The sequence below is a fragment of the Lontra canadensis genome, unplaced genomic scaffold (genome assembly GCF_010015895.1).
Source record: "Lontra canadensis isolate GAN:19392208 unplaced genomic scaffold, GSC_riverotter_1.0 scaffold17, whole genome shotgun sequence".
Taxonomy (NCBI): Eukaryota; Metazoa; Chordata; class Mammalia; order Carnivora; family Mustelidae; genus Lontra; species Lontra canadensis.
Genome location: NW_022631011.1, coordinates 10,746,873 through 10,773,872, shown reverse-complemented (window position 1 = coordinate 10,773,872; position 27,000 = coordinate 10,746,873). Strand labels below are relative to the sequence as shown.

Here is a 27,000-nt window from a genome sequence, read left to right as displayed (position 1 = left end):
AATCTGAACCACCTTTTGAAAACCCTTTCTTTACAACTGAGTATGTATCGTCTAATCTTCTCCATGTTAGAAAGCCTACTTTAAGACCAGACACTACCACAGAAACTTTTTCTACTTTAGCCTCACACTTATTTCCTGAGCCACTACTTAGTTATTTCTGAACTTAAATACTATTATACTCTTATCTAGTCTTCATATCCATAATTAGAGTGAAACACACTTTGTGTCCAGCAGAGCACTGGCTATGAACAGGTTTCTAGTCAATACTTCTGGGGATGAAGTCAGAAGATTTGGGTGTGAGTACTGCCTCCTCAGTTTAATACCCATGTGACTCTAGGCAATGACTCCCTGGGATTATCTAAGCGTCAGGTGTTTTCTTTATAAAAGAGGGAGACCTATTTTATAGGGATGTGGGGATTAAATAAATTAATGTACAAGTTTTCAAATAATTAAGTGCTATATAACTTTTGATTACCATTCTGGGATGTTACCAAAACCATCTTGCACTAAGAAGAGCAAAGAAAATCAATGCCCCCAAATTTGGAGTTCTTACTCATTTTAGGGCTGATCCAGATACTGTTGTTCTAAAATTCCAGTTGCTTTAGATGTTTTAATTATTTCTGAATTTAAATATTTACATTTAAATATAAATAGCATCTGTTAGCATCTGTTTTCCTGCAGATGCTATTAATAATTCGACTCTTAGGCCATACTTGACAGTGACTTCTTAAAAAAGCCTTAAGAGAATTTCAAGTGCATCCACATGTGGTCATTAAAAACTGGGCAACAACTGCAAGCATCAGGCCTGCCATGTTACAGCCCCTTTCTCCCTATCCGCTTTCTGAGAGCTGCTGTAGCAGGAGGAATGCATCAAGCAGGAAGCCCAATACTGATTCTACTGAGCAAGCTGTGCAGCATTTGCAGGATGCAAATCTGAGCATAGCCCAGGTTTCAGAATGCTATGAAAACAGAGCTTTGAGAAGTCATTCTCTCACTTTTCATTTGTAAAATCAATCCTCATGGTCCCTTCCAAGAACAATGTGATGGGACTGAGTAACACCCAATAAAAATATATATTAGGATTTTTTTTTTTTTTCCAGCAAGGGAAAGAGGGAACATCTGAGCACGATGGTTAAAGACTTTCCCCAACAGTATTTCTTAACGATAGATGTAGTGGTGTGGTATTTCCATGACACCTTGTTTCCAAAGTATTTCCAAAGGCACATCTTTGCAAATATCTAAGCAATTTAATTTCTCCCTGTATACCTTAATATATGCATCGTTAGTCTGAAATCTGCTTGATTCAGTTCTATTTAAAATTCACATTTTATCATTCTCACCAGTCTTTATTGTAAATAAATATTTGGGAATTAAAATAAGTAAATTCTTGGGTCAGAAAAGAACAAATTAGTGTTGAGGGTAGAGTTAGTTATCCTCATGCAAAATAGTATTGAGGTATAATTTTTATATTATAGAACCAATCTTTACAATCTTGGCTCCTTTTATTTGTGCTCTTGCAGATACCTAAATAGTTTTGTTCTTTGACGTGTATTTCATTTGCCTCCCTTAAAATGTTAACATAACACATCTTTCTTAAGCCTCTGCCTTCAATATAACTATAAGCTTTGGTTATCTCTCAGGATTCACTATACTTGAATTCATTTTGGTTACCCTGGTGTTGGGGCTCTTTGCTAGGACAGGAAATGTTGATTGAAGTACTGATCAAGACTTTAAAAAAAAAATTGTACAGGGTTTTGTTTTTACCAAGACCAAAAAATTCCATGATGTTAGGGACTTTCTGAGACTGGGAGTAGCTAAGTCTATTGCCATCTCCAGGAAAAAGAGGGCAAGGCAGATAAAGATACTTAGTGGTTTGCTCTGTCTTCTGTAAGTACCCAAATTTCACTTGGGATCTAATCCTGCTTTTGATAACCTTTAAAAAAATATAAATGCAGTTATCAAATCCTTTATTTCCTTTCAGATCACACTCCTCTCTGACCAAGCCATTTTTCCTTGATTATGTACAAAAGTTTTACCATTTAGTGGAAAATACTTCAGTGTAAATAATCTCTAACAAACCTCTGAAGGCTTACCCTCATTCTCTTAGGTAAGTTTTCTAAAAGCAGATTTTATTTTAAAAACATCCCTGAAATAAGTAATTCCTACCTGTTAATAAGTTATAAATCTACACTGCAAAGGTTCATTAGCCTTCTAAACTGTTAACAAGTGGAAAAAAGACGGTTTCCTCAGGGACTATTTTTTTCTGCAAGGAATCCAGTCACCTGGTTATAAACTGGGTTTTGGAAAATCAATGCTAACTTGTAATAAGGGTAGATACTGTTAACAATAAGCTTCCTACATTCCTAGATGCAATCCAGCATATTGTGATCTCAACTAAAATTTTGATGTGCTTACTAAATGCCAGCCATCGTTCTAAGTGATCCATTTAATCTTCATAGGTAGAAACTATTACTATCCATGCATTACACATAATGAAACTAAAGCACAATTAATGACTGATTAAGGAACTTCTCCCAAAATCAAGAGATTAAGGAGCAAAAAGGAATTCAAACCTAGACAGTCTGGGTTCAGAGTTCTCATGCTTAATTATTATGCTACCCTTTCACATCTTGAAATTATTAATAGGATGGGTATTCTGAATAGGTTATCCAAATAAAAGTTACTTTACATCAAATACAGGATCACCACAGTGGCAGGACTAAGTGCTGGCTGTAAAACATAATCCTACAAATTTTGACTTTTATTAGGTAATCTAATTCTGCCATTTAAACATCTCTGGACTTCCCAGTACTGGAGAGTTTTCCTTTTCTCATGAATAATAGCATACGGGCCTTAACACTAATTTTTTTTTAAACACAAAAAGGACCAATAATAGTAAAAGCAACAACAGAGAAGACACAAGGGAAATGACACAAGAAAGGGAACTAGTATACTTAGGGGTGACGACCAATATTCCAGAAAAGCAGAACCTGCTAATAATTATCTGTTTTGATTTTGGTGGGGAAGAGGTTGTCCAGGAGCTAAAAGCATGTAAACTAATTCTGTTTATTAAACAACTTAAAAATCAAGTTGGGTGGAGTAATTTAAGTCAGTGAGCTATAACTATCAAGTTAATTTTTCTTTCTATTTCTATAGATATTTAAATGAGGAAGTAGACTTAATTATGCTATTTCAGCCTCACTCCCCCAGTATGTGTTATTTAGTCACTAACAAATCACGCTATTTCAGGGTCATAAAGGTGAGCTAATCTGTTTAACAAACTGGGTGTCTTATGAAACACTGTTACACAAGGTTTTAACAGGCAAACCAAAAGTCAGAGATTCTGAGCTGTTTGGGAGCAAAAATAGTTTCTTGGCACATCCCCACTCCAACCCTTAATATGCTCACGTTCGGAGCAAAGCTCCAAGAGCAAAATATGAATTATAACATTCCTCAAAACCACTGAATACATCCTACCCATCTCCCAGGGCTAATAGTTTATAAATAAAATACGAACAGTAACCCAACAATCCGCTTATCCTGGTCATTCAACCTCTTCTTCATCACTTCAAACAGCAAACTCACTACTTTATCCTTCACTTTTGAAGAACAGTTTCACTGGATATAAAATCCTAGGTTGGTTAAGTTTTTTCTTTCAACACTTTTCATCCCTCTTCCCTTCCTGCTCAAGTGATTCAGCTGAGAAACCCGCTGTAATTCTTATCCTATAAGAGCTCTCCCTTGCCCCTCCTGTTTCTTCCAAGGTTTTGTCTTTGGCTTTCTGCAGTTTGAAAAAGACATGCCTAAGTGTAGACTGTAGGGTTTTTTGGTATCCTGCCTAGTATCTGTCCTTGGAATTTCCTAGATCAGTGGTTTGATGTCAGTCATTAATTTTGAAAATTCTTGGTCATTACTTCAAATATTTCTTCTGCTTCAATTGTTTTCCTTGTGTTCCAAGTACATGTGTGACATCTTTCCAAATTATCCCACAATTTTTCAATGTTCTATGTTGGATTTCTTCCTCCTTATTTTTTTTTTTGCATTTCAGTTTGGAATTTTCTATTGATCTATTATCAAACTCACTGATACTTTCCTCAGCAGTGTCCAGTCTATTGAGATGACCATAAAAGGCACTCATCATTTGCGTTTTTTTATTTCTAGCATGGTATCTACTTTTCCATTAGAATTATTAACACATTAATCAGTTAAATTCCTTGTCTGATAGTTCCAAAAGTCGTGTCCTACATTAATCTGTTTTGTCTCTTCAGGCTGTTTCTTGACTTCTGGCATGCTTTGTAATTTTTTCAAAAGCTGAATATGATTATCATTTAACAGGAACTGAAGTAAACAGGTCTTTATTATGAGATTTTACTTTCTTTTGACCAGGAGATGGGCTGTGTTTGCTGTAGATACAGATGGCAGAGGCTGAAACTCAGTACTTTATATTAAACAGTCCTTTACATTAGTGAATTCTAACTAGCAGAATGGTCTTGTCACCTGTATTACATTCAGTAGTCCTAGTTGTACCCTCTTATCTAAACCCAACTCCCCTGATAGTTTTCTATCTTCTGATAGTTTCATGTGGAGATAGCACATAAATTACGCCTGTCCCCAAGTCTGATCTTCGATATCCCCATTTCCTTCAGATGTCCTCCAAAGTACTGTTTCTAATTCCTGTGTCATCCTGGCCCCTGCCTCTGAATACACTGCAGTTAATTCCTTTTGCTAATGTGGAATCCAGAGTTGAGTAAGAAACCCATCAGTGACTGAACAAGCATCCAATGAAACCAAATGTACCTGCCATATTCTGAATGCGTAAATGTATCTTAACACTGTTTAAGCCAGCTATGCCACCATGTTAACTATTCCATGACTAGTGCTTCCTCCCATGAAGTGAGGCCAAGCTGGGTCCTGACCATACTGACACTGTGAGCTCAGAAGAACTGACTAGAAGTTTTTAAGCACAGAAAGCAATGCAAGATTCCCAGAGACCCCCATTCAATTTGCACTGGTTATGGAACAATGGTCATCAAACTGTGAACTATTATTAGTCTCAGAGGTAACCCTAAACTGCAGTTGTAAGCAAATCTCTGTACATGTTGGATTTTTCAAAGGTGTTGGCAACTCAAAAAAAGGTTAAGAATGTCCATATTCTTCTAGTACTCTATAATCTGATTTTCATGAACACTTTTTTTAAAATTAAAAAACCCTAAACACACTTACAGTCCTGCAAGTCAAATGATAACTACTATCTCATTAGGAATTAGAATAGGAATTAGAATACAAAACTGTAGCAATATTACTGTATGTTACTGTATTATTACTGTAGCATAATGTTAAGTCTAGCATCTAATAGGTCACCAAACTCATCAAGTTTACAGATAATGAACTGCCTCACTATCTGTACATTTTGGTATGTAAATTATGTTTTACAAAGTATAGTTAAAAAATAAAACGTAATGTTTACTAATGCTAAAAACCTCCCAAGAATATTACCTCACATTGGAATCAGATGACTGGATCTTAGAAAGATTCCAAGAAGAATAGGCTTTGCTCTGAAGCAATTAACTTTCTCCACAAACTGATCTAAACATGACCAGATTTAAGAGATGCTTTACAAATAATTCTTGCTTTAGGAAGTTAAGTCTGAGAGCATTCTATGAGATGGTTAGTATAAATGATTCACAGTACTCCATATACTTTTAATTAACTATGTAAAAGGTTTACATTTTACTTAAATCCGATGTATGCAATATTAAAATTATCAAGACTTAAGTTCTATTTCTAACACAAATCTTATTTCCAAAGCAAGGAGTGGATAAATTAGATGGCATAGTAACCAGTAATATCACTCCCCGAATAAATTACAATGGGATACTGAAGGAATTGGACTTAGGCAATAACTTTTTATTAAACCAATAACTTAAATATTCTTGATAGTACTTATCTCTCCACAATTTTGTCAGACACCTAGTTCTTTAAATAAGTCCAAGAAGTATAACTTATTTAACCCAATGGATAAATGGTCTTTGTTTGTTCCATTAAAGTTCCACTCCTATCTGAAATGAAGGAAACAAACAAACAAATAAATAAATGCTGGCCAGCAGCTGTAAGTGTTAAGTTTAGAAAATAACTTGCACATACATTTTTTTAAAAAAATCAAAGTGAATATACACAACTACTTAAAAACAAGAGTGGAACAAAATACATCAAAATGTTAATAATTGTTTTCAATGGTTGGTGTAAACTCACAAGTGCCTTTCTGTATTTCTTTCTCAGTATTTTCCAGATTTTTTTCTTTTAAGTGGGCTCCATACCCAATGTGGGGCTTTAACTCACAACCCTGAATGCTACCAACTGAGCCAGCCAGGTGCCCCTATTTTCTGGATTTTCTACAATAAACGTGTATTGTTTTTATGATGGCAGAGTGTTTTTCGGAAAAAAGGCAAGGGTAAAGTTTTAAATTCTACATATTGCTTTTATAAGTTGAATTAAGCTCAAGTACTTTGAAGTTCCCAAGCATGAGATAAGGAATAGGGGGAAAAGAGCACTGAATTTTAGAACTTGAATAGATCTTATTAATCATTAGATTTGACATCTACATTTTAAAGATGAGAAAAGAACAAGCTTGGTATTATACAATTTTAAGTTCAGAGAATAAGTTCCAGAACCCATAACTCTTAAGTTCTTAGTTCATTATTCTAAGACCATACTCTACACTCACTGAAGACTAAGATATCCTAGTAGAATGTAAATTTGTACATACAGTATGGCTATTAACTATTTTAAAAAAATTTGTAACTCCTTACAGTGATGTTTTCAATTTATGATTTTTATAAGATAAAAGGAAATATATCAAAATGTCATCCAGAGCTAAGTGGCTTTAAAGTATTCATTTTAACGGGTTTTTCAAATTTCTTTGTAATATATTAACACTTCTGGGCTTCGGTGTTCTCAGTCGTAAAACAGGTTTAACAATAGTTATCTACTTTACAGAATTCCAGATAAAATAGAATCAATACTTACAACAGTACTTTGGCACAGAATAAAAGCTATTAGTTATTTTATGATGAAATTTTCAATTTTAAATCATCTCTCTCCTATAGTGAAGTTTAAGTGCAACAGTAGGGTTTCAGGTTAGATAAAAAGACACTGGTAATTTTTCACTCACAGAATTCATGGAAACATCCTTTATGCATTATTGGCAGATTCATTCAAGAGGCTGAATAATTCTGAGTATATAAAAATAAGCTAATAGGACATCAAAAGCAGAGCTTTTTGATGAATAAATGTGTTTTGTTTTGTTTTTTGTTTTTTTTGCTGTACAAAGCTCAAGTGAAGGGTACTGATGCTCCCTGATTAGTCAGAAAGGGATTGCAGAGTGTAATCTAGCATGCAGAGCCCAAACTAACAAGGTAGAACTCAAACTCACTAGCCCCGGTCATTCAGATGGTCCATTCCTCCATGTAGATAACTTTTTTTTTTTAAGATTTTGAGAGAGAGTGAGAGAGCGCGCGCGCACATGGATGCGCACTTGAACAGGGGAGGAGGCAGAGAAAGAGGGGAAAAGGGGCTCTCCACTGAGCAGGGAGTCCTCATCCACCCCAGGACCCTGAGATCATGACCTGAACCAAAGTCAGAGGCTTAAATGACTGGGCCACCCACGTTGTCCCAGATGATAACTTCTAAGTAGCGAGTTGAAGGAAAAAGGGTCACCTGCTATGCACTGTACAAGGTGTTGGATGGAACACAACACTAAATTCTGGTAGGCATAAAGCAAGCTGTACTGTTTGTTCCTATCTTCCTTCTTCGTCCCAGTTTTCCTTCTGTCCATCTTTTTTCTCTTTTGCTTTTGTTCCCTTGCCTCATCCTGCTAAAGGAAACTCTTTAACAGTGTTATCATTTACAGATGTACTGTGAAATTTTCAGTTCTGCATTACTTAAAGGGCATCTCCAACTTTCACACAAAATACACTTTGCTTGAAATGCACGTATACTGGTATGCCTAATATACACTATGTATAAATACAACATACAGATAATTCTAAACAGCTTTGACACCAAACTCAGATTTCACACTATAGTTAGCAAACAAGTCAAAGCTATCCCATGAGGATGCTACAGTCATTCCAGTTTGTACAGCAGTCTGGAAACTTATGTGGGTACTAAGACATGCTAATGGTGGCAAATATTTAGGTCCACTCAGATACTCCCTGGACTTCAACTGGTTGGCTATATGTTCCACATTAAAGGAAAATGAGAACAGAATTTTGTAATTCTGAAATGGGATTCAGCATAAAAAAAAAAAAATACCAGTGGTCCGAACTCAAAGGGAATTTCATGAATCCAAAGAGGAGGTATATTGCTTTACATTTCATGAAAGGATGAGAAGATGGCAAATTGTTACATATCTTTTGCTTTATAGATTGAAGGAAAGCTGATGGCACAACGGTCAAAATCAACAACACAGTTTTAGTTCAAAGCCCTAAAAACTAAATTCTTCTTTTCAACTTGAAGATTAGATCTTCCTGACTAAATGTTGTTACTCCTATTTAGGAATGATATATTATTTAAAATTGCATTGTCTTTTTAATAGTTAGGTCCTTACTAATTTACATCTCAAATAACATACAGGGCTTAAAATAGTAACTACAGGGGTACATGGATGGCTCATCGATTAAGCATTCAACTCAGGTCATGAACTCAGGGTCACAGGGTCATGAGATCGAGCCCCGTGTTGAGCTCCACACTGAACATGGAGCCTGCCTGTGATTCTCTTCCTTTCTCTCTGCACCCCACATCCCCTGTTCAAGCTCTCACAAACAAAAAAAAAAAACCTTAAAAAATATTAACTATAGTAATTTTTAACGTAAGAAATCTGCCTGAGGAAAACACTGTCCTTCATAATACGTAATTTTGTGGCAAAAATGTCCTATAACTTACTTTTATTCACACTTTTCAGGAATGCATTATGTATACTGACTATGTAAGTCTAAACTTCCCCAGCAACCTCACTTTTCCACAATTTCAAAGTAGCTTACTTGTCCCACTGTTTCACTCTTAAGCTCTCATTTTACAACATTATGACTATAATGCTGTTGTTTATGTTGTTTCCTTACTTGTTTAGAATTCACAATCATTCCTTTGTCAGTCAGAATTACAAAGTACAGAGCTTTTTGTAACCTGGCTATGAGAACACTCTATTTTCTGAGGGATAGGAGTGGGTTGAGATCTCCAGGTATTTAGGCATTTTCAGTACCTCAGTGTGCTAAGTTTTCTATTATTTGCCAGGAGAAATTTCATCCCTCTGTGCCTACTGTCTTATATATTGTTTTTCTGAAAATGCTTGGTTCCAGTGATATTATTCTTATGTAACTACAGACTGTATGTGACCTGCTTCGGTTGTCAGTAAAGTGGACAATATCCAACATGGACTATAGTAGTGATTGGTGTTTTGGAATATATATCATCCCCATCACTCCTGGGCCTCACCAGCCAGAAGGGACACTGCTCTTCTCCTCTGCTCCAAGTTCCCAAACAGACACAGATTCCTCATCGCTGCAATCTAGTCCAAGAAGGGAGATGCATCGGAATTAACCCTCCTGATTGTTTCCACTCTGGAGTACCCTTAGTTCCAACCTCCTGCTTCTAGGTGTTCTATGTGGAGTATAGAGTATTTGTGTAAATGCTTCCATTTAGTAAATGCCAAGATGCAGTTCCTCTCTTCAATTCCTGTCAATATCTATCTCCTAAGAATACGGACACTAGGAGACACCCATCATTTCCTTTTTATCAGAGCCGATTTATGTCATATATTATATATAGTAAATATAATTTCTTCATTTTCTTCGTATCACTATGTATCTTTTAAGCAACCTTGACCATCCTGACCAATCATTATGAACACAACTCTCTGTGAAAATGAAAATTCTGTGTATCTACACCATCCAACAAAGTGGCCAAAAGTCACATGCTGAGGATCTGAAATATGGCTAGTGCTGAGGACTTAAATTTTATGTTTTACTTAATTTTAATTAACTTAAATAACAAAGGTGGCTAAAGGCCACTTATTGGACAACTCATGCAGCTCTGTTGCTCTATACATTTCATCTCAACCCCTCTATTTCATCTGGCTTTCCATCTATTTCTCTCCTCTCACCCTCTTTTCATTTCATCTATCTTTTTATTTTATATTTACATGATATGTAGCAATATGTAAGGTGTGTATATATATATATATCTATCTTTATTACTTATATGATAAAGACAGACCACACTAAGTTTTACATATTTATTCTAACATCTTAAAATAGAAGTCAAGGGTAGAATGTCTAAGCAACTATTCTTTTGTTTTTTTCCTACAGAATAGAAAAAAAATCTAAATCATCAAGGAAACAATGTAATACTTTATTTGAATCCAAATTTCTCAACATAATCAATTACATTCCAGAACACTGGGGTGAAATGTAGAAAACACTTTAGACCAACTTGATTTCTGAGACAGTTACTTTCAAGAAATCACGAAGAACTAAAAGGGTGAACATGAGCAAATACTGTACTGAATTTTAAGGAGGTAGATTCCGTAACAATAGACAAGTAAGGCTGATACAGGTAAGTCAGAATCTCAAAAAATGACTAAACATATTATTTAAAAAAACACAGGAATCCAGGGACAATCCTTAAGATGCTAAGATTATAACTAGCAATAAAAAAAAAACTTCCTTTTTTGAGAGGACTATAGATCTAAGACAGACAAGCTAGCTAGAGAACCTCCAAGTTTTCTTGTGTGGGGCTGGAACTTCTGAGGTAGTTACTATATGCTGGGGAGGTATAATTAATATCCCTATTATACAGACAAGGAAACTGATGTACCAAAGAGGTCAAATGTATTGCCTGGTTATCACTGAGCTAGTAAGTGGTGAAGCCAGAATTTAAACTCAGATGATCCAGTTCCAGAGTTCCCACTTTTCATCACAAAGCTAAACTGCTTCTCAAAGTGTTCACTGATCTAGGACCAAAGTCAACTAAGAAAAATTTCTAACCACAGACCTATGTTTTGGACTTATCTCTCTAACACATAAAAACATCTTATCTATAACTCAGAATATATCCTTAAGAAACCTGCAAAAGCAAGCAAGACAAGAGAGCCAAACTAAGAAATGACAAAAGTCAAGTTTTCAAGAAAATCTACAGGCTGGAACATTGACTCAGTAAGATAATAAAGATACACATATTTTAGAAATTAAGTATGTAAGAATGATGAGCAACTCCCAGAATGGCTGATGTTAAAAAAATAAAGAGGTATGAAGTAGTCCCAAAATTAACATGATAAAAAAATGCCAACACTCCACTGTCAAAAATAGTATGCTCCATTAAAAAAAAAATACACATGCACACTTCAGAGCCTAGAAGATTATACACAACAGAAATAAATGTCATAAATTACTTATGTTATGATAAAGATTTTATTTACTGGACCTTACTTAAATATTCTTTATTTAAAAAAAAGACACATTACAGATCTTACTATAGTTACATACTTTGTTTACTGAAATGATACTCAAATCCTTTTCTCAGAGCCCATCACTTTCATCAGACATACACTTTTAAATACTTACTTGAAAAATTCCCAACCCATGGATTAGGAAAAGTTATCTAAAAGCAGGTAGAGTAAATGCTTTAAGCACTCATTGCTGCCAATAAATAAAATGATAACCAACAACAAAAATCTCCCCCACATTATTATTACCTAATTAAACTGTATTTTACATTTACATTAAATACGTCCAAACACTCCTGGTATCAAGGTCTTGATATGGCATGACTATTCTAGTAGTTATGGACATTTATACTGCTGATTCTCCCATGGGTGACTTTAATAAGGCAACCTGTGCCTGTTGGGACTCCCAACAACATGAAGATTCTGGAACCACAATAACCAAACCAGTACTGGATGATGTGCCTGGTGTGCTGGCAAAATAGACGCAAGGTTCTGGTCAAGTCTGGCCTGACTTGGCAAACTCACAAAACTCTGGCACTATCATCTCCTGTGACTTTGATTTCCTTTTGACGTGCCCCAGAATTGTATCATCTGTGATTTGTCCCAGTAAAAGCTATAATAAATCCCTTCTTTCCAAGAGAAACTCCAAAAAATGTGAGAAAACTATCTCAACTCCCAACATAAGATAAGCGCGTTGTAAGGATGAATACAACAAAAACAATACCAACAACAAAAAACTCAAGGAAAATATTAAATGAAAATAACAATAAAAGAGGAAAAATAATGAGAAATGATAAACACCATGAAGTAAAGACTCAGAAGATTCAACATAACAGGAACTTGAGAAACTGAAAAACTGAAACAAAAATAAAAGGCAACTTAGATCTTCACAATAAAAGGGAACATCAAATACCAAGCAAAACTAACAAAAGACCAATATCCTACATTTGTGTTAGGCAAACTGTTAAATGTGTAAGAGAAAGGAAAAATACAGTAACTAAGACAAAGGAGAAAAAAAAGACATGACCCACGAGCAGAAAGGAAAAACCATTCTCAGTCTTGCCTTGCACTATTTTTGTCACTCTTCATGAATGCTATACCTGTCCTTTATTTTGACATAGTAGACTAAAATACATATTCAGGTAAAAATTTTAATAACAAGTAATATATGAAAAATGGTAATGACACAATAAAAAAATAAGAAAAATGATTCTTTCACACCAATAAAGGATCTAAGATCTTATAAACAAAACTGGTCTATAAGAGCAAAGAGAGGGGAAAAATAAGGGGCTCTTATTTCAAATTATGCATTTTCAATATCAGTAGCAGATTCTGGTTTTTAGCTTCCATTCTGGATTTTTTATATTTTCCATTTTCCCCAATGTATTAATCTGTATGTGTGGATACACATACAAACACATAAATATATATATTTGAGCAAATACTTTTGTGAAAATTTTAAAATAAGAAGTACGTGTTTCCTAAACTATGAGGATCACTTACTACTTTTACAATTAGAAAAACTTTAGTGTCAACTATTCAATTTTTTAAGAAAGCAAAAAAAAAAAGGAATTTTAAAATAGTTCGCTCATTATACCAGTTATCTCAATAAAGCTGGGAAAAAATAAATATAATCAAACTTCGCTGCACAAAAAATAAAAACAACAAAGTTTAAATTTGATCTACCTATAATCAAAATCATCCTCCCCACCAAAACTAGTTCCCTATTTTAATATTCTTTTAGTCAATGTCAAAATCATTTGACTCATGGTTTTCAACATTTCATTAATCATGGATTCCTTCCACCTCTCTATCCTCAGACCCAATTGATACATTTTTACCATTTGTTTCCAGTATCTGCTCATTCCTTTATTTTCTCACTGCTATTATTAACTATATTATCCATAATATAAAATTTTCTAATTAAATCCTATCTGGTCTCCTTTTTTTTTTTTTAAGATTTTATTTATTTATTTGACAGAGATCACAAGTAGGCAGAGAAGCAGGCAGAGAGAGAGGAGGAAGCAGGCTCCCTGCTGAGCAGAGAACCTGATGCGGGGCGCGGGGCTCCATCCCAGGATCCTGGGATCATGACCTGAGCCGAAGGCAGAGGCTTTAACCCACTGAGCCACCCAGGCGCCCCTATCTGGTCTCCTTATTGCAAATTCTCTCCATCGTAAACCGCTCAGTAACTTTAACCAGGCTTGCAAACACTGCCAACGTCACCATTCCTTTCCAGCCTTTAGACTGCTACAACCATCAGCTCAACCTGACCTTCAGTGCTCTCCACAATCTGGTTCCAACCTACTTTTCAATCTCACCTAGTAAGACTTACTTCTAGTAAGTCTCAGCTGCCACAGTTACAACAGTAGAAGTTATCCATTACTGAGCACTTATTTGCTCAGGGAGAGTGCTAATTGCTTTGTAAACATAAATTTTTAATGACAATGTCCCTCTTGAAGGGTATTACTATTATTACCTTATTCTTTGAATGAGTGAGCAACCAGAAGGCAATTACAGTTTAAATTCCTTTCTTTTTATGTAAAAAGAAAGAACACTGGCTTAAAGACTCTGATTTCACTTGTGGCTCCAGTTCTTCTACCAGGTAGCACTGTGACTCATACATTCAGGGCTTCTTCGCGGCTGAATACTGTTCATTTTGTTATTCGTGTTTTCTAACATATTGTTAACATGTTATTCTACTGAAGGAAAAACAGGGCAAACTGGTAAAATAATTTTACAATTTTTAAATGGCCACTTACTCCTTTGTTTCAAATGCTCAGCTGCAGTTCTATAAGCTGCATTCCTGAACACAATGCCCACCTTTTCAAAGTATTCGACTAGACTAATATGACTTAAAAACTAGTTCACCTACTGTGCTTGATATAATTTTCTTCAAAAGCCTCAAATCTCTTTAATCATTTTTATTAAAGCAGCATTCTTTTTCTGGTTTAATTATAAAATAAGTCACCAATTTAAAACATAAATACTTATATGATTCTTGCAAATTACATTCGTACTGATATTCACTCATTCATCATTTGAATCATTTACTCACTCAACAAAAACACCAGGAGAAAAGTACTACTCCAACCACTTACGATATGGCAATAAACATGAAAAACAAAGTTTTAAATCTTCTAAGAGTGTTATGTACCATAAAGGAAAAACAAATAAAAAGCCAAAAAGAAAATGACAGTGTAATTATATTGGGTGCGAAGAGCGCAGAAGGGGTAGGTGGAACCAAATGAAAAGGCAGTGAAAGAGGCTGAATAGGTGACAGGGGCACATAAATCTACATGAAAAAAGACAGCCGTTAAGCAAAGAACTGGTTGAGAGAACATTCCACCCATTCTGTTAACAATTAGCAAGACAGAAACCCTGCTGCGAGAAAATGCTTCACCTGCTTTAAGAGTTAAATGGATGCTGTTGAGATGGTTCAAGATGAGGTCACATGAAGACTCACAACTAGTGATATCATGGAATTTTAAATAAGATTTAAAAGTGTAATGGGAAGCACTGGAGAGTTTTAAACAGGGGTATGATGAGCCCTGACTTCTTCAAAGATAAACCAGGCTGCAGTTGCTAGGAAGAACAGGAGTTACGAGAAAAAAGGAAGATGAGTTGTTAACAATCTAGGTAATATGACAACCACTTAGACAAGGGTAGCTTGGCAGAAGTTACAAAACACATATACTATAGCTCTATTTTAAAAGACACAATGGTGTTCCATTTTTATAATAAACTGAACTCATATTTATCTCTACTCCCTACCAAAAAGCGACTAAAACAGTGAAAAAATTTTTAAAGGTGGAAACCCAAAGGAATGAAGAAAAGGGAATCACAGCACACAGCTGTCAAGAAACTTTTGGAAGACAGAAAAAATTGGAACAAGGAATAATGACCAAAAGTGATTTAATTCATCCTGAGGAACTTTGAAGAGGCTCAGGACTTTGAGGTACCAAGCTCCTTGAAACCTAATAGTGAGTCTTAAGGCTGACAGTAAGGATCAACTGAAAATCTCTGTAGCAGTCTGTTAAAACTCTTACCCTATAGAGCCAAAAGACAGGAGTGAGAAACCAAGCCAAAGATCTGCATTTGAAGATCCAAATCATGGACAAAAGTGAAAACACATGCCCTATGTTATGTACCCAGAAATATAATGCATTTTTTTAAAAAGAGAAATGAATGACCCAGAAGACCTATACATAATATTTGAGAATCATCAAAGACGATGTAGTACAATCTTACTGAAAGTTAGATTGATAACATGTATCAAGTCCTTACCATGAATTAGCAATTTCATCTTTAGGAATTTATCACAAAAGAAGACATATTTGAGTCAAGAGTATACTAGAAGAGCTGTTCACTGCAATAGTGTTTATAATAATATCAAAGCAACCAAAACACTTAGTCAAAGGGCACAGACTGTTAAATTATGATATAGCCATTCATTAAAAAGGAAAACAGTAGTTTAAGTTGTACATATATTACATGAAAAGAACAGTACACAAGATACATGAAGCCAAAACACAGGGCTAAGCCTTTTGCTCAAGGAGCTTTTTTCCTATGATGAAAACAGATTAACTGCATAATCAATAAAAAATATTAAGATTATGATCCTTAAAAGGTAAATTAACCATAAAAAATTCACACTTAATATTTAGATCTCAAAAAATAAGAACCATTCAGAAATTAGTAATGTCTACTTAAAAAAAATCCAAATAGCTCCATCTTATCAAATTACTTCTAAATTTAAATCAATGACTTCAGTGAAAAAAAAGTAAAATGTAAGAAATAACTGAACTACAGATGAAAGATTCCATAAGCAGTTCTCCATATCTTTACCACTATACTCTTAATAAAATTTGAAATTTGATAAATAACCATCAAAAAGCTATATGCAGGTGTTGTAACACCTTCAGCAAGATTTTTAAATCTGTACTTTCAGTGCTATTTAAAACATTCTTATTTCCTATAGTGAGAGAACAGACATTAGGAATCTCTAATCACTGAAAGTCTCAAGCAAAACAAAATTTATCTTAAGCATTTAAAAAATGATAATTGAACTTTCTGGGAAACAAAGCTTTATGAAAGTAAACACTCTTGAAAATCCTGGAATACACTGTCTAGCAGATAGCGGGGATGGATAACAAAAGTAAACAATGTATTCAGAAACAGGGATACGGCCAAGTAAAGTAAGAAATATCTACTTGGGAAAATGCCATTTGAAATATTAAGTATGAAAGCAAATACATATAAAGTAAGTGGAAAGAAAGTAAAAACTCATATATACAACAATCATTATTAAAATTGTAGACACGAATACCAAAAATAATACAAACAAAAATCTACTGCATAATTAAAGATGGGTAAGACAAATGGGCCACTAGAATAAAAAAGGGACTACATTCCCATGTATACATATATAGGAATTAAGTATAACAGAAACGGCATTTCACAACATAATAAAAGACAGATTCATTAACTCATTAACCATTAATTAGTACATGACAAGGGACATTTACTATCACTTTCAATTAGAGCCGTATGTCACACCATAAATTAAAAAATCCTAATGGATAAAATTACTAGGGAAAAAATCTAGAAAGATAGCATAGTATTTTTAAAGTTATGAAATGAGAAGACCATCTTAACTATATCCAGAAAGCCCAGAATCTATAAAAGAAAAGACAAATATTAACATGCAAACTTAGAATCAAACAGAAAAACAGTAAAAGGAAATAGGGTCTATGCAACAAAAATAGCTGGTAAATATTTTTAAAAGATGACCAATCTGGGTGAACAAAAAAATAATTTTTAAACTATGAGATATGCAAAAATTTTTTTTAAATGAATGATATTCAGCATGGGTTAGGTTGTACAGGAAAAGATGCACTCATACTGCACAGAGTTTAAAAAGGCAGAACATTTACACCTGAGACCAATACAACATAGTGCACTATACTCAAATAAATAAATGCAGCAAAATGAATGAATGAATGAATGAAAGAATGAATAGGCAGAAACTTTTGGTGGACTTAAGTATCCTGTCAAAACATAAACATACATTCCCTTGGATCCAGATAAGCTATTCTGTTTTGGAGAATCAATCTTGCAGATACACCTGGACAACTAGACTAAGTCTGAATCACCAGGATGTTCTCTGCAGCACTACCTGTAACACACAAAACTAATAAAAGCAACTCAGTGGCTGCAATCTGACACCACGAGAAGAGGGAGAGGCTTAAACTAAACAAGTAACACTCATACAATGAATACTACACCCTCAATTTCAAAAACGAGCTAAATCTGAATATACTGATGTAAGATAAACAAAAACGATAAATACAGTCCTCTCTGATAGTTTTCCCATCCAGACTTCTAGAACTTGGAACTATAATTTGACTTAAAAGCCATCAAATTGTGACTTCCAATATTCCATGGAATTCTAGCAATTTAAAACACACCTGGGTACAATGACATAAATAGGGATTTTATAAAAGCATATTTCCTTACACCAGCTGTACTGAGCATCAAAGACATTATCATTTCAAATGTGAAAGAACTGTTGATATCTGTACTTTACCCTCCCCAACAGTATCAAAACCAAAATGTCACTTTAAGTCTTCCCTATCCATGAATACCTTCCAAAATAATAAACTAGGTGAACAAGGGTTTATTCAGTAATTTCTACTTCTGAATCGTGAGGTATGATTTCTACAGCCATCTGTGACATGCATTTTGTCAGCATAAATTAGATTAATAGTCTAAACAGTTATCTGCTTAGAAACCAGCTAATGTTAGTCACAAATTCCAAAAATGATTCATAATTGTCAAAATTTTAAAGAACACTTCATGTTTTCATTCATTACAAATGCTTTAATACCAACCTCCTTAAAAAATATGAAAGAGACGATTCCTGAATACTTTATGTTTGATGTAAAGAAAAAAACAAAAAACAAAAAAATGACTCAATACCTGATCAATGACAGCTGATACTCAAAGATGCAGATAACTCAAAACTATTTGATGATACCACGGCTTACATGTATGGTAAGTGTAAATCTTGACCTCTCAGTCTCAACTTCAAAGTGATGCCACCTACTTGATACAAAAAATGTCTAAATATCTCAAATCATTTCCGTAATCTTTGGACAAAGAAATCACTCAGTTAATAAATGGTAACTTACAAAGAGCTCTGTGGAATGACTTCCTAATTTATTGTAAATCTACATTTTTATTACTTCTAAAAACATGCTCAGCATAATTTAGGTGGTCTCTTTTTTAATATAATATCCAGTCATGCTGAAAAACAAGTTCTAGAACACTTTAAGACAGTGATTACCTCTGAGGAGGGAGGAAGCAGAAAGAGTTGGAGAAAGAGTTTTTACCTTTTGCTATGAACTTAAATTTCTTTAAAACCTGGAAGAAAATGTGCCCTTTGGAGGCAGAATTCCTGGGTTCTGGACAACTCACTACCTCTTTGTGACCTTGGGCAAGTTATTTAATTTCCCTGTGCCTCCGTTTTCTTTACCTGTAAAATGGGGATCATTCTTCCCGCTATATAGGATTAATGTGAAGTGCTTACAACAGTACCTAACGCATGGTAAATGTGACTGCTATTATTATCATCAGCCTCATCACCTATAACCATCAACTATGCAATCTAGCTGAAAGGAACTGAGAAAAGAGGGAACTGGAGGGTGACATCTGATCTATTTCCATACTTCCTTACATTTCAAACAAATTATATTTTTATAACCAGTGATAAAAACAAAAAAGTGAAAAAGTAGCATACAGTAGAATAACAGTTTCAGTCTTCAATTTTCAAAAACATGAGACAATACAGGCTTTGGAGTTTGATATTTATTTTTAGCAGGAAGAATATGCTAATGATGATGACATCGTTAGAAGATACGCCCATGTCCAATACCTGCAACAGAAGCTCAATAGAAGTTAAAGATACCATACCAACAGACGAAGGACAAAAATTGCATAACATTACTTACCCTTAATTCTGCTAACAATAAAACAAGTAACAATGTTTAACACAGAAGTGGCATCACAATTTCAAAAACTAGCCAAGTTCAGTATCACCTGTTCCTTCATAAAATTCTTTACCTTTTCCTTTCCATGTACAATTGCAAAGCTTTCTAAAGGTAGAGCATGGTGCCAATAACTATGCCCCAAATTGAAAAGGGTTAATGCGGGACGCCTGGGTGGCTCAGTTGGTTAAGCGGCTGCCTTCGGCTCAGGTCATGATCCCAGCATCCTGGGATCGAGTCCCACACTGGGCTCCTTGCTCAGCAGGGAGCCTGCTTCTCCCTCTGCCTCTGCCTACCACTCTGTCTGCCTGTGCTCATGCTCCCTCTCTCTCTAACAAATAAATAAATAAAATCTTTAAAAAAAAAAAAAAGAAAAGGGTTAATGCTAAATTAAAAGCTGAGAATTTGAGATGGGAGAGCTCGTGATCAAATAGCTGGTCTCACAGGCAGAAATGACAATCCTCTTCGGCAGAGACCACTAAAACAAGAACTAAACACTAATAAAAGCCACTTAGTAGAGGCAGTATCATAACATACCTACAAATTTACAGAGAACTGCTTAAATAAAGGGATCCAGACAAGTTAGAAATTCTCCTACATACATATATAGAATTAGAAATTGCTAGAGCAATAAACAATTTAAACAAGAACTAGTCAAAAAAGATTCTGGTCCATTCACCCCTGACAACAGCTACTCTGCCCAATGGAAATAGGAAAATGTTTCTCTTTTTCAACTCTGCATCCCCAGACTCATCAACAGTATCAATCACCACTTACCTTAAAGGAGTGATAACTTTCTTTTACCAAAGGTTGTGTATGAGCCAGGAGTGAAGTGGGAATATGTTAAACATCAGAATCAGGGATGCAACAAAAGAGTAACTTGAAGACTAACTTCTTGAACAGAACTAATGAACTTTACAGGGACAGGGAGAGGGGGACTAACATACCCAGAATTAATTCTATGCCAAAAAAACTCTTTATTTTTTTATTGTATACCTAAAAGTACATACATGTACTCAGAACAGGAATTCAATAAATCCAACCATAAATTACTATAGTTCACACCAGACTTTATATTGCTATTTTCCAATTAGTTCTGTTCTTGAAAATGATAGTTTATATTCTTCGGATGAATTACTCTTACCAGAATTCCACATGAATAATTTTATAAAGCAACCAATTTTCACAATACCAAATTTCTAAGTTTACTTAGGCTGCTGACTTGGTTCAAGTAGAAAGAAACCTGTTCCTGCAAGGAATAGCTTACCTAGGCCATTGTCTCAAAAGGTCTATGTCAAAAAAATGCAAAATGTACAGGAACAGAGTATTTTGAAATGGCTACCAAGAAATAAACAAATAAACACTAAAGAAGAAAAAGGTTACGCACTTCCAATTTATGCTCTTTCTCTGCAAGGGCTTCCTTTTGACAACGAAGAAAATCTGCTAACATTCGAGTGAGTTGCTTCCTATCATCTATTTCAGCCGCCAATCTGCCATTGTAATCTGCCAGCAACATACAAGCATCCTCTACCATTTTAGAAAGCCTTTCTCCAGATTCTTTATCTAAGAAAAGCACAGAATAACAACATTATTATACAACAAAAACAATGCCATATGCCATTCCCTCACCCTGACTTCCGAAAATGTTCCAGATCACATTTTCTTTTCTTACCTGTTATCTTATCTAGTAGGGATACTTCTTGAACTTCAACAGGCAAAGATGCTATCCTCTGATGAACTGCTGCATCACCTGAAGCTGCATTCTCTAGATCTTGCAATGCTCTAACAAGATCTAGAGTCTAAAAAGTTATACAACTTTAGAACCACAATAAATGAAGCTTGAACAAATACAAAAGACTTAAAATTTATTTCATATTCCTTACTCCTTATGGGCTATAAAGTTTTAAATATAAACTACTTTTGAAGGCAGTCCATTTCTTCTAAGAAATATTAAGAAAAAGAAACTACACTGTCAAATATTAAAAATATATATTGAAAACTAAAATAAGATATGGCCCTCAGCCTTCAGGAAGTCATACTCCAGTGGTAAAGACAGATAGTGTAAAAATAAGTGTCAGACTCTGAAAGTAACAGGCTTCATTTATATGCCAAATACATACAGTGGCAAAAGGGAAAGCAGGCTACAACTTCAACCTACACAATACAAATTTTACATACAGCATATTCATTATATTATCACTGTACATGAGCAGAATATTTTAATACTAAATTGGATATTTGGGGTGGGGGATACAAATCACGTTCTACTACAACAAAGAAGAGTCCTCAAGTTTCTATTTCTACATGATGTAATTAAAGTAGAAGAGCAATGAAGTTTGGGAATATGTTTAAATATGGTTATCTTCAACTACTCTATAGTTTAACAAGATCATTAAAATATCACAAAATTCCATATATCTGATGATTAATACTTCCATAAACACTTAGCCAATATAAAAATTATTTTATCACTAGAATATTTTACTTGCACTGTTTTCATATCAGATATAATTAGGAGGGAACGGCAAGCCTTTGCTGGTAACTTCAATTCATAATATCTATAAATTTATTCCAGAGAAAAATTAATACATTTTCTTTTTACTGGTCTCCATTTATATCCCACCTCCATTTTTTCTTTTTTTAATCTCTAAGACTAGTTCCTGGAACAGTAGGAAATTACACACACACTTAAAAAATATAGGATTTATCCAATTCTGTGCATCATTAAAGACAACACTGACAGATCGTTACTGATTTTTCTTTAAGCTATTCCCTTACAAAAAAGTTGTCACTGGAGTCTAGCAGAAAGTAAATGATCAAATGTGATAAGAATGAATGAAGTCTAGGGGCGCCTGGGTGGTTCAGTAGGTTAAAGCCTCTGCTTTCGGCCCAGGTCATGATCCCAGGGTCCTGGGATCAAGCCCCACATTGGGCTCTCTGCTCGGCGGGGAGCCTGCTTCCCCTCTCTGCCTGCCTCTCTGCCTACTTGTGATCTCTGTCAAATAAATAAATAAAATCTTAACAAAAAAAAAAAGAATGGCGTCTAATAAGAAATATACTGCCCCACATATGCTTTTAATTCATTACTATGTGTTTAATATTCTAATATTTTACAAAATAATTTTGATTTAAGATATATACCACTACAAATGAAAGTGAGCTTAAGAGCAATGATTATGAAAAAGCTTGTTTCTCAGGGTTCCCCAATTAACTTTTATATTATCATTTTTTAATCAGTATTAGAAAGTTCTCAAATTTTCTGAAGTTCTGATAAGTAATCTGGCTTTATGGTCTTGATATGCATGCTTTCACTACAACCTGCTCTCATCTCACTTTCACATTCCCACGTGAGTTAATTCTAAGTTTCCAGTGCTGGGTCAAGGATCAGATAAAAAAAGCAAAGTTGTCTGAAAACAACATTAGCCTAAACTTTCTCGTAGAAGAGAAAGAAATGAGTTCAATTGGCTCCTACAAAGAGAAATTTTAGCCATTCTTATAAAGAATGACATGAATAAAATGACAGCTACAAAGCTGAACCACTGAGAATTAAGCAGTGTAACTAATCTGAAAGTAGTCATTATAAAATGGAAAGCAACAGCATTTTATTTAAGTACTAGATTAGAGTCAGACAGATACTCCTAAGAAGTACAACCGAGGTTACTCTTTTCATCATGGAGAATACAAGAGGATCAGACCCCATCTCCAGAACTTGGGTAAAATACTGTTCATGGAATCATAAGGCGGCTCTCAGCACAAAGTGCTTTGTCTTAATTATTACCAAACAGAAAGAAATATAAACCTAAGTGTTTGGTTGTTTGAAATGTTGTTATTATTTATTAAGCTTTTCTCCCTGATGATCATATGGGCTTCAGTACCTCCGTCAACGAGTGAACAAGTAGTTTGGTTCCAGTCCTAGCTGACCATCTAGCTGAGATTCTTTCTGCCTCCCCAGTATTAACACTGACATAACACACCCACAGTTTTATTTCTTTCAAGCTCCTTTCATTGGGGAAAGCGTTTCACCCAACCTCTGGTTTCGTGCAGTGAATTCAGGTCCAGTCCTCCAACTCCCACGGAGCACTTTGAGTTTTTATTACGCTAGTATTTCTGGAAAGCCATGTTTGCTTCCAGACCAAAGCTTAGCAAAAACCAGGCTCTGGCACACATATGGAGTTGTGCGCTTCTGTACCACTTCTAGCCCACGAAGATATTTACCTTGTTTTATGAGTATGGCTATGTCTTCATTTTCTCCTTTTAAATTTTATCTGTCCCTCCTATATGTTTGAAACATAGAAGGAGGAAGCTTTAACACTCAATGCCCACATAATTAAAAGTTAAAAATGTTTTTCTGGAATCATCTGATGGCTAAAGAATGCTATACTGTACCAACCTGGGAGGACACGGGGTATTAAGATAATGACTCTAATCCATCTTATTTTACCATGAGCTATACGGTTCTATAGTTACACAGAACTGCATGAATACATGCTTGTTACTGTAACACTCATTTTTACATGTTTAAAAGAAAAAATACTCTAAAGGGCAGTGTTTATCTCTAGAAATGGCATTTTCAGTGTACTTAAATCATATAATAAAATAGTCTTATCATATAATGTTCTATTTATTTAAAAGGAAACTATTTAAATGGGGATATCTCACCAGACCTAATCATATTTAGCAATCAGATATCCTCTTTCTATGCAAAATATAGTTGCCTAATATACAACATACTACATTAAACATAAGCAATCTGTCATCAGAAAATAAGAGATAGTCATATAGCTTCTTTCTTACAATCAAATTATAATAAAAATCAATTTACAGAAGTAAAACATCAAAATTAATAAAGCTTGGTGGCCATGAAGTAACAGTAACATAACTTCTTCAACAGAGAAAAACTTCTACCTGTGGTGGTTCACTTGGCGATCCCAGAGAGGAACAGTTTTCATTTTCATCCACCTTTATCTGTTCATAAGTTCGCTTCCTAGGCTTCTTATCACCATCTGAAATGGGAGAACACTGAAGTTTTAATGAAAGTAAACATTTTAACGAAGAGATCGTGATAAAAGATTACACACTTACACAGAGCTTGCTTAAGTTGTTCTAATACATCATTCTCATAAACAGACCTTTCTTCCCAAATAGATAATACCCTTCCAAGGTGCTTCTTACAACTTTCATCAGTTTCACTAAAGAAAAAATACAAATAATAATTAATAGAGCTACTGAAAAGGTAATGGTGATTTTCAATACAACCAGACACTCATTCCCTGAAAAAAGCTGTTCAAATGTTTACTGAGCACCACTGTGTGACCAGGAGTTCGGCGGTGAAGTGATCAAGACAGACCCACTCCCTGCTTCCTTTAAAAGCTTATAGACACGTATTTTTTTAAGATTTTATTTTTTAAGTAATCTCTACACCCAAAATGGGGTTAAAAGTTACAACCCCGAAATCAAGATTCACACACTCTACCCACTGAGCCAGCCAGGTGCCCCTAGACACATTATTAAACAAAAATTTACAAGAAAATGTAAAAGTGCTCACATTGGCTACTAGGGGTTTACAACGAAGATGCCCCTAACTATATGGGGGCTGCATAAGAGGCTAAGAAGCTTCCAAATAGGTGACTTTTAAATTTATTTAACAAATATGTATTGATCAAGGCTATCTGTGACACTATCAAAGGCACTATCTTTGAGAATACAAATGGAGCTTTATTTATGGTAGCTGTTATTAAAGGGCCACAAAAAAGAACAAGGTATTGTCTAAGACAAGCATAATGCAGAGGCCTGGCCCACTTCAAAACAGATTTAAAAATATATCTGAGGAAGTGATATTTGAGATCTGATGACTGAACAACAGGAAAGTGGCAAACAGACTACTCCCAATCACCTCCTACTGCCTTCATCACTCCCACTGTAGACTGAGCTACTATTACCTCTTGCCTGGATTTCTTAAGTCTTCTCATTGGTCTCTTAGGCTCTTACATCTTTACTCTATGCTCTACTAATGTCAATCAAATCATACAGCTCTTCAATCCCTTAGCAGCTATAAATCATACCAAGCATAAAACCAAAATCCTTATTCTGGACCACAAGGTAGACATGTTCTACTTCCTGGCTACTTCTCAGTCCACATTCCCTAAATACCTTCTCCTATACAAATCTCCTTGCTGATCCTCAAACATGCCCAGCACACATATGTCTCACTATTTCTGCTAAGTATTTCCTCTACACAGAATCCTCTCCTAGATGCTCAAGTGGCTCATTTCATCTTTTCCTTCAGTCTCTGTTCAAATGCCATCTCCCCAAAATAGTCATTCTTTATTTCATGATATAAAGTCCTCATATCCTCTAGTTCTTTCCTTAATTTATTTCCTCACAATACTTACTACTAGTAGCATAATATATATTCATCTGTACATCTAGTTATTACTTTTGTCATCCACTGAAATGCAAGCTCCACTAGGACAGAACTTTATCCTGTTTGCTACAGTATCCTTAGGGCCCAGCACATAGTAGGCAGTCAATAAATACTTTATTGAATTTCTCAGGAGAAGCAACATATTTAAAAGCGTTAAGGTAGAAAGAACTAAAAGAGTGAGTTCTGTTAGCTTTAACTTGGACTATGAATTGTGTGTGTGGAAGAAATGTGAGACAGGAGTCTGAAAATGTGGATAAGGCCATGAAGCAACACCTTAAGTCTTGCTCAGGACTTTAGACTTAATCTCTGAGACAAATGAGACCTCAAAGGCAAGGGAGTGTTATGATCAGCTCTGTAACTCTGGCTAGTTTCCTAAGTTGGTTAAACAATACTAGAGGCTCCTGCAATTATAAAGAAAATGACATTATGGGGGTTCCTGGGTGGCTCAGTCAGTTGAGTGTCTGCCTCAGGTCATGGTCATGATCTTGGGGTCCCAGGAGCAAGCTGCATCTTGGGCTCCCTGCTCAGTAGGAAGACTGCTTCTCCCTCTCTTTCTGTCCCCACCCTCCCCAATGCTCTCATGTGCACTCTCTCTCTGAAAAATAAATAAAATCAGGACACCTGGGTGCTCAGTTAAAAAATAAATAAAATCTTAAAAAAAAAAAGGCATTATGGGAACTGGAATGGAAAGAAATCTAAATAACTGTGGGAACTATATACACTACATGGGATAAAGGGAGTGAAGGAGAATGGAGAATTTGATATACTATAAATCACATTATCAGAGAAAGTTAAAGATGATGCCTAATTTCTCATATGGCCATCTGGATAGATAGAGTTGGATCCACTTAGAGAGTGAAACATAGAGGAGAAACAAGTCTCACAGGGAGCAAGGACATAATATGAATTCAATATGAGACACGGTATATTTGAGATGTCTGGAGGCATACAACCAGAAATTCATCAGGCAACAGGACACACAGGTCTAAAACAAAGAAAACACACTTGGACTGGAGAATAAGACTGTG

At 35.0% G+C, this 27,000-nt stretch overlaps 1 protein-coding gene across 3 annotated transcripts in view; it reads right to left on the bottom strand.

The window, feature by feature from the left end:
• The window catches only part of RPRD1A (regulation of nuclear pre-mRNA domain containing 1A), a 74,228-nt gene that overhangs the window by 15,212 nt on the left and 32,016 nt on the right, over positions 1-27,000 (bottom strand). For 2 of the 3 annotated variants that reach the window (XM_032859596.1, XM_032859597.1), the window contains exons 3-6: positions 24,631-24,737; positions 24,454-24,551; positions 21,221-21,347; positions 20,936-21,111 (exon numbers count right to left, since the gene is read on the bottom strand). In XM_032859596.1, coding sequence (XP_032715487.1) covers positions 20,936-21,111; positions 21,221-21,347; positions 24,454-24,551; positions 24,631-24,737 — 508 coding nt within the window. Of the gene's footprint in view, positions 1-18,481; positions 19,437-20,935; positions 21,112-21,220; positions 21,348-24,453; positions 24,552-24,630; positions 24,738-27,000 lie in introns of all 3 variants that reach the window. The other variant, XR_004382910.1, reaches the window with a different exon arrangement.